The 8,381-nt window shown below is 33.9% G+C and overlaps 3 protein-coding genes across 5 annotated transcripts; 2 read left to right on the top strand and 1 right to left on the bottom strand.

Moving 5' to 3' along the window:
• Nucleotides 1-7: 7 nt before the first annotated feature.
• LOC115234807 lies at nt 8-1,731 on the bottom strand. 3 transcript variants are annotated; one of them, XM_029806152.1, is made up of 4 exons: nt 1,435-1,731; nt 1,042-1,341; nt 764-825; nt 8-694 (listed from the first exon to the last, which is right to left on the bottom strand). In XM_029806152.1, exons 2-4 carry the CDS (start codon nt 1,253-1,255, stop codon nt 95-97), a joined length of 876 nt encoding a protein of 291 aa, XP_029662012.1. In that variant the 5' UTR covers nt 1,256-1,341; nt 1,435-1,731; the 3' UTR covers nt 8-94. The 3 variants fall into 3 exon arrangements, with proteins under 3 accessions (XP_029662012.1, XP_029662010.1, XP_029662011.1); XM_029806150.1 differs by having other exon boundaries at nt 764-930; nt 1,435-1,728; XM_029806151.1 differs by having other exon boundaries at nt 764-930; nt 1,042-1,345; nt 1,435-1,675.
• Nucleotides 1,732-1,894: 163 nt separating this feature from the next.
• LOC115234805 (anaphase-promoting complex subunit 5) lies at nt 1,895-5,531 on the top strand. The gene is made up of 11 exons (XM_029806147.1): nt 1,895-2,197; nt 2,300-2,349; nt 2,439-2,815; nt 2,957-3,110; nt 3,219-3,400; nt 3,549-3,665; nt 3,893-4,022; nt 4,101-4,403; nt 4,551-4,672; nt 4,754-5,024; nt 5,101-5,531. Exons 1-11 carry the CDS (start codon nt 2,026-2,028, stop codon nt 5,470-5,472), a joined length of 2,250 nt encoding a protein of 749 aa, XP_029662007.1. The 5' UTR covers nt 1,895-2,025; the 3' UTR covers nt 5,473-5,531.
• A 357-nt stretch (nt 5,532-5,888) lies between these two features.
• On the top strand, nt 5,889-8,320 carry LOC115234808 (ras-related protein Rab-21). Its single transcript, XM_029806153.1, has 4 exons — nt 5,889-6,466; nt 6,898-7,065; nt 7,276-7,394; nt 7,480-8,320. Exons 1-4 carry the CDS (start codon nt 6,332-6,334, stop codon nt 7,727-7,729), a joined length of 672 nt encoding a protein of 223 aa, XP_029662013.1. The 5' UTR covers nt 5,889-6,331; the 3' UTR covers nt 7,730-8,320.
• The last annotated feature ends 61 nt before the right edge of the window (nt 8,321-8,381 follow it).

Here is an 8,381-nt window from a genome sequence, read left to right as displayed (position 1 = left end):
ACATATATCCCCTTTGTACTGCATAATTCTGTATCATTTTTCATTCGTTTATGTATCATTCTTATTGTCTAAAATATCAATTAACAATATTGCACTATATTCTTTTACAGCAAACCAATGGAGTTGCATTATTATCTGACCACTCAAGGAAGAAGTCGACAATATTGGTGATGCAACGTATCATGGCGAGACAATCGGCCTCGGCCGAATGTTCGTGAGGAAAATTTGAATCAAACATATATTCATAAATGGCGCCGAGTTTAAGGCTGACTGGTCTTTCGCAACCGAAATCCAATTTCTTCCTTGGATTATTTTTTTTAAATGGTCTTTCTACAAGAACAGTCTCATGCTGCCTCATTACTTGATTCTCTGGCGTTTTTTCGTTAGCTTTTTGTCTAAAATCCTCCGGCGATTCGACATCGATGTCATTGTTATACTCCTTGTTTGTATCGTATTTCTTATCGTTTATAACTTTGATATATCCGTTATAGGGAGGCGTCGCTTGCGAAATGGGCATGGCATCAATTTTAGTCTTTTGTTCCATCATTACCACATCTATATCCAACATGGAGAGCGAATCATTGTACTCATCATCCAACAAATCTTGGACTGTCTTTCGTTCCAAATCTTTTTTCTTAAAGAAATCTTGAAACATCTTCCATGTATCAATGCATAGAATTTTGTCATCAAAAACCTTTAATGGCAAAAAATTAATTATTATTGAATAAATAGAGAAATAAATAGCTTTAAAAATCGGTTATACCTTATTTATGCGCTCGAGTTCATTCAAGAATATTGGATAATCGAATCTGTTGCCGTTATGTGCTGCAAAACAAATTGGTGGTGTGAGACGCTGTAGAAAGCACATTATTAACTCATAAACTTCACACTCAAAAGGCTGCAGTAGCAACATGTCCTCGTTAAATAATTCTACAAATTTATGAGAGATTATTATATCATTATATTATAAAATTTTTTTAATTTAGATTCTCTTCAATTTTATTTATGTATTAATCAATTTAAGCTAATAAAGCAACTTACTTGTCATATATGCTACAGTTGGTGGTATGATTTTTTGGGGATTGATCGGAAGTATTAGCTTATGCAAGACTCGCGGCAAAGATGCTTTGTTGCAATTACATATCGACTCTCTTGTAACAGCAACTAAAGCAATTTCCGTGATTCTTGGCATGATCTTTCCTTGAATCAAACCAGTTGTTTCCAAATCAAAGAATATAAATGTTTGAATTTCCATTATTTTAGATATTGACTTAATGGATTCTCTTCTTCATATCTTCTCTGCATTATCTCCTCATTATTTGATATGATGATTTCTATAAACTATCTCCAACAATGACATGCAATTATTGCAATTTTAATCGTAATAAAAGTAATGGGACAATTTTAATTTTTAAAAATTGTGGTTTTACTTACCATAAAGCGTCGAATAAACACGTTTATATTAATCTTTGATGAAATCTAATTGTACTTAAACAATTCATTTAACATCACTTGTAAAAAATCTCGTGGAATCAAATTTCCACGTGATGATACAACAATATTACAACATCGTAAGATCACGTAAGTTCTATTTCTGTTCTAATTAAACTCTCTGTACTTTTCATTTTTCATCTTTACTTCTCTCTCTTTCCAACATTAAAAATTATGTACTATGTATATACCTTTATTTTATTTTGAAGAAATAAATCATAAGAAGCCATTAAACACTTCGAAACAAAAAGAAATACCAACTTACAACTTTACCATAAGAGCAAAAGATAGATTGGTGCGATTGAATACAACCTATCGACTGGTGTCTAGGGTAATCAACGCGATTGACCAATCAAAGAGCCTTATTTTCAACTGGCCAATAAGTATTTTGTCCAATTGATATACACATTTGGATTGGTCGTTACAGTTTCGAACAAAAAAGTATGTAGACTGCAAGAGGTTATATGATATGCACACTTTTATTATTATATATGTATGAAAGTAAAGAATTTGTAATAAGTAAATAGATAGAGGATGTCGATAAACGATAGCCGTCTACACACGGTGAATGACATATTTAACAGAATGTCCAAGGATTTCGTAACTGTCGATGGCAACGTGAAGAAGATTCAAAAAGAGAATCTAACATCGTACAAAGTAGCAACTGTTATTTTAATTAAAGTTTATTGTAATGAAACTACTAAAGGTATATTTCATGCTTTCGTATTTTTATCATAATTGAACTATATAATATTTTTATACACGCTAATAAGTATGCCGATAAATCTAATTTGATAATATTTTGTAGCAATTGTGGAGAGACGCGATTTTTGTTTAGCGTCGTTGAAGCTAATTCAGGTAATCATTTTATTATACAAATGCCAAGAAGAACAGATCTCTTTCATATCACATCTATTCTTATTTCATATATTAATGTTTATTTTCAGTCAGCAGACTTGGAATTGACTCCTCTGTTGGACATGTTGTACGAACCAGAATATGCTTTACATCGGTTTGCAGATCAGCTGGAAGTAGAGCTGGATGTCTTGTATGAGAAAGGAGTGGATGGACTATTAGATCTGTTTGATAGTCTTCGCCGATTAATGGAACCCAAGGATCATTCGCTTTCTTTACCAGCATTGAACAGGAATTCTGTTCTTGGGCTGTACGTTCGTAGGATGCTTATCTTTTTCGAGAAATTGGCCTTTGATCAAGTAGTTATTCTTTATAATGATCTAAAAAAATACATTGAGAGAAAAATCAGTAATCCAGAAAACTCTGATATCTCTGTAATCTCTAAACAAGAAGATTCTGGTCCACATAAGTAAGTTTATATACCAAGAAAATTATAACTACTAGATTACATTACATTGTATTATATTATATATTACATTATATTACATACATTAGATTAAACAAGGTGTACCAGCTGTTTTGTGAATTAACAATGATGCTTTTTTAATAGAGTAAAAACCATTTGGGGTGGAAGACAGGCTGAATTACTCGTAGCACAGCAAGCGCATGCATTACAAACTGACGAGCATAAAGCTCTGCCACCAGTAGATCTGCAGGCTCTTGTTCAAGACCTTTTGAAGTCTACTCCCTATAATGCGGATGCGGTGAGTGTAAATGCGATATCCGCGGAATCAATATAAACGAAATAAGCATTCTTTTCCTTGTGTTTAAATTAATATAATAATTAAACCAAAATTGTTCTTTTGTTTTAGCATTATTTGAGTTACTTAAATTGCATTCGCGTGAGTGACTTTTGCGGAGCGGTGGACAGTCTATATCATTGTTTTGATAGACTGGCACCTTTGGAGAATCGATCCACACCCGAAGATCGATCTCGTACATTTCGATATGCAGCGCTCAACCTAGCCGTCTTACATGCCCAGTTTCACCACAAGTAATAAATTAATCCATTTATATTTTCAAGAGTCTAACTTTTTATTTCTTTATTAACAAAAGAAATATATGGTTTCTCTATCATTTATTTTACATATAGTATTATATTTGTTTCACAATCAAGTAATACTCGCGGCTTTCTTGGAAAGGGAAATAGCACAATACGCTTTAAAGGAAGCTATCACATTAGCTCAGGAAGCTGGAGACAACGTGTGCTTGCAGCTCGCGCTTTCTTGGATGACCTACTTGACCAACGAAGATAATAAGTAAGTTGAAAAAGAGAAATTTCTCACTTTTTATCTCAAATATTTTAGAACATAATTTTTTTTTTTGTAGTCTATAATCTATTATTAATAAACTTTTTTTACTAATTTTCTTAATCATTCGTTTATTAATAATAGATTAATAATAGATCAAGATCTTAGTGTTACAGATAGATTTTTTATTTTACTTTTATATTATATATTCATATATGCATCTTTCCATTATTTAGAGGACCTCTCATAGAACGCTCGGTCGGCAAAGCGAGTTTGCTTGGAATTACACATACGACAGGCTTAAGCCTCATTTCGCACGCACATAATTATACCCTGCAGGCCAAGAATCCTTCACAAATATTCGAGGTATGTAACTAGTCGAGAATAATTTGTATCCCCGACATATACGCGCAGATTTATACATTCATAATTAATTTATTGCAGATATTGATGAAGTCGGACATGTTAAATTGCCAACATTCAATGTCCGACTTAATGTCCATTACATTTGCGGAGAAATCCGCATTGTGGGCGTACTATGGTAAAATGGAAATGGCTTCTCTTTGCGGCCAGTTGTTGCTTCTCCATAATACGGGTGATAAAAAGCAGCACATGTTCAATGGGCCATCCACATGCCAGGCGATTGTCACTGTCGCCAATATGTTGATCGAACTGGGCGAATATATTATCGCGGATATTGTGCTAACTCATGCCAAGAAGAGATTTCCCAACAATCCTTGCAACAAAGTACGTTCTTTAATAGATAAGATATATTGCAGAAAAATTACATAGAGAGGAATAACTTTGTTTTAATAAAAATATCGAGACACAAAATATAATTTTTGAATTTTAAGAAATTGAAAATGAAAGATTTTTTTTTTTATTATATTTTAGATATGGATGCTGAGCGAACAGTTGCATATGTTTACACAATTAATGAGGCAAGAGAAATGGAGCGAGGCGGAGGCAACAGCCAGAAGTATTTCCAGTTTAGATAAATTGGAATGTAATCTCAAGTATATAAAGAATTTATTTTATAAATGCGCGTTTTTTGCACTTATACGAAATCGTACAAGTTTTAATCTTATAATTTTCAGATTGGCGGAAGTTTGCTTGGCAAAAGGCGATTTTCCAAAAGGGCTTGAGTACATTAGCATTATCATGAAGGATGCAGATGTGACTCCATTGTATATAATACGTGCAACACTTCTCTTCAGCCAGATTATGTGCGCTTCGTCCTCACCAGGCAATGGATCAGCGGTCGCCACTAATTGCATAGTACGTCTTTGTTCTGCCTTGGAATTAGCCACAAGAAATCATCTGTCGTACTACAAAGCACTTGTCAAGATGCATCTCGCTAACACACAAGTGAGTTTTCTCTATTAAAGATTAAATTAAATTAATCGAATTGAATCGAATTTATTGTTATTTGTAATTATTCCAGTTGTTGATGGACTTACCCACATTAGCCTTGAATCTAGTGGAGGACGCTATCCCCACAATCCTAGGTCATGGTGGTTGTTATGATCAAGGTAAAGCATTTATGTTGTACGGCAAGTGTTTGATAGCTTCGGCGCCGGAGAATCCTTCTGAAGCGCGGAAGGAGGTCATTTTAACCGGGATAAAAGCTCTGTCAAAGGCGCAGGCACTCTTCACCAAGGTCAACGCCATCGCGAAGGTCAAGAGCTCTTTGCATCTGCAAGCTGTCTTTTATAATGAAGTCGATCTTCTGCTTGAACGTAATCGATGCGCCTTCGAGTTTCGTCAACTGGGCGAACAATACCTAATGGCTTCTACCAATCCGTTTGTGTATTAAAATTTATAAGAGACTGTTCTTTTTTACATAAAAATACAGAAAAAAAACAAAGATATAAAGTGCTTCTTTGCAAAAAGGAAAATTTTCCTTCTCTCTTTTTTTTATTATTCACATTTTCGCAATTCACATTCTCATTCATGTATTTATTTATTGCCTCATATATATCGATTGACCATATATTCATGGAATGAAAATGATCAGCGGGAGAAAGAGAGGGAGAGACTTACTAAAAATCATCATGAACACGCGTGGATATGATTGCGCGCGCAACAAAATCTTCATTCTGCGCATGTGCTATTAAATTATGAATGAAGACCGAAAGAAAATTGAGAATATAAAATTTGCTCAGTTTCAATTATTTGAGATTAAATATTTTGAAGATAGATATAATATTTTTTATACGCGCATCTCAAATCATATACTGTCTCCCTTTTTCAGAAAAAGATGAGATTAATCGGCTGCCGCATCGTTTCTCGACACACCTGTCCTCTCTCTCTCTCTCTCTCTCTCTCTTTGTGTGTGTGTGTGTGTGTGTGTGTGAGTGTGTAAGAGAGAGAGCCATTTAGATTACGAAGGCTACGAAAAATGCGCCGATTGTAGCGCGTAATGGCACGGAGCAGAACAGCTGATTCCTTAACGTTAACGCAGCGGGGATTGAAGTACGGTCGTCGTCGTCTCAACGTTCTGCCATATCGGATCGCGAACGAGCATCGTATCTCGTACACGACGGCCACAGTTCGCGTATATAAAGAAATATAATATTGGCTCTCGTATACACGGACATTCGATATCGCGAACTAACAAATAAACGCTCCACGCGATTCCATTTAAAGCCAAGCTCAATTGTTTCCCGGGGATTATGGCCAGTCCGGTGGTCGGCACCGGATATAACTTTAAAGTTGTTTTACTTGGCGAGGGATGTGTCGGCAAGACCTCGGTCGCTCTTCGATACGTCGAGGACAAGTTCAATGACAAACACATTACTACGCTACAGGTAAATCGCGTATTTGTGTATCGGAATTCGATATAATTTGCGGATCTTATTTTTCTGCTCGTTTTTACCTCAATTCTAATATAATATACATAACGTGAATATTTTTTAGATTCGGTTTTATATAAGTTTAATTATATGTGTAATTTCTCTTTTTGTTTTTAAATATAAATCGGAAAAAATTTGGAAAATTTTTTTCAATAAAATACAAGTTTTTTAGATAAATATTATGTAAATATATGGAAAAAGAAGAAGCCATATAGATGTGTATAATGATTAAAATCTAATTTGCATGCATCCATTTGCGTTCTCTAAACCTGTATTATAAAAAACTTTCTTATAATGTCTTAAATGCTGAGCTTTTATTAACTAAATGTGTGATTGTAAAGTTTATATCATTTAAAAATAGATATCAACGTTGTATTTTGTTTCAGGCATCATTTTTGAATAAGAAATTAAATATCAATGGGAAAAGAGTTAATCTGGCGATATGGGATACAGCGGGACAAGAGAAGTTTCATGCGTTAGGACCAATTTACTACAGAATGTCCAATGGTGCCATTCTTGTTTATGATATTACGGACGAAGACACTTTTCAAAAAGTATGACTTGAGATTCAATTGCAATTGTAGAAGATAATCCAAAATATCTTATCAGATTATTCTAAATATGGAATAATTTGATAAGAGAACAATAAATATATCATCAATAAATTTTAAATACATTATCAATGTTCTGCTCTCTAGAAATTTGTCATATTAAAAATACTTTTGTAATATAATTTATTTATTTATTATTTATGTTATTTTTAGGTGAAAAACTGGGTGAAGGAACTCAAAAAAATGTTAGGTAGTGAAATTTGTTTAGTGATAGCAGGTAATAAAGTCGACCTGGAGAAAGATAGAAATGTTGCCATAGACGAAGCAGAAGAGTAAGTGCGACAATGTTTTTTTTCTTTCTTTACCAGGAATAATGGACGAATACAGAACGTGACAATGATAAATATCCTTCATCAGGTATGCCAAACAGGTGGGAGCTATGCATTTCCACACGTCAGCTAAGTTAAACCAGAACATTGAAGAGATGTTCTTAGATCTAACGCGACGTATGATGGAACGCGCGGATGAGGCTGAGCAAAAATCTACTCTCACGAGGAACAATAGCACACGCCGCAATGTTGTAATGGTAGAGGACGAAAGCGAACACACGCAACCGAGTAGAGGTTCCTGTTGTGGCAGTGGTGGCGGTGGCAGCGGTCTTTCGTAGATCTTTGAACGATTTACATTCAGTTTCAGACAAGGTCTAATTTCTAATCCACGAGTTATATATACGGGACGAAGCATTTTAAAAAGCCGTGACAGATTAGTATCTCCAAAAGTAAATTCTCTGTGATAATAATTTGTCACATTACGAATGTTTCATTTTTTATATGCTTGCCTATGCATTATGTATGTGTGAATACGTATGTATGCCAATATATATATACACATATTTGCGAGAAATATCTGTATATATCCATGAATAGCCAATTGGCTAAAAATTAGCTAATTTCAAGACAAAGACTTTAGATGATGCGGCCGTAATGTGAATCGAGAACATTTTTAAAGAAAACTAAGAAAGACACTTTTTCAGCTTTTATCTAAAATAATATTTTAGGGTTTAATGTACATACATATTAAATATCGATAATTTTGTTGTACAATATATTAATTTGAATTGTTTATCCAGTATCATTGCAATACGTTAATTCGTCTGAAATTATATAAATTAGCAATATAATAGAGTTGTTGAGTGTAAAGTTTAAATTATTGTTACTGTAAGTTATTTTATGAACATAAAATGGTAAGTTGTAATAATGTTATGGAAAGAAATGTCTCATTTAACATTATACCATAATCCCATCATGCTCCTAAAATAC

The sequence above is a fragment of the Formica exsecta genome, unplaced genomic scaffold (assembly GCF_003651465.1).
Source record: "Formica exsecta isolate Colony F162 unplaced genomic scaffold, ASM365146v1 scaffold207, whole genome shotgun sequence".
Taxonomy (NCBI): domain Eukaryota; kingdom Metazoa; phylum Arthropoda; class Insecta; order Hymenoptera; family Formicidae; genus Formica; species Formica exsecta.
This window is presented reverse-complemented; position numbering and strand designations above follow the sequence as displayed.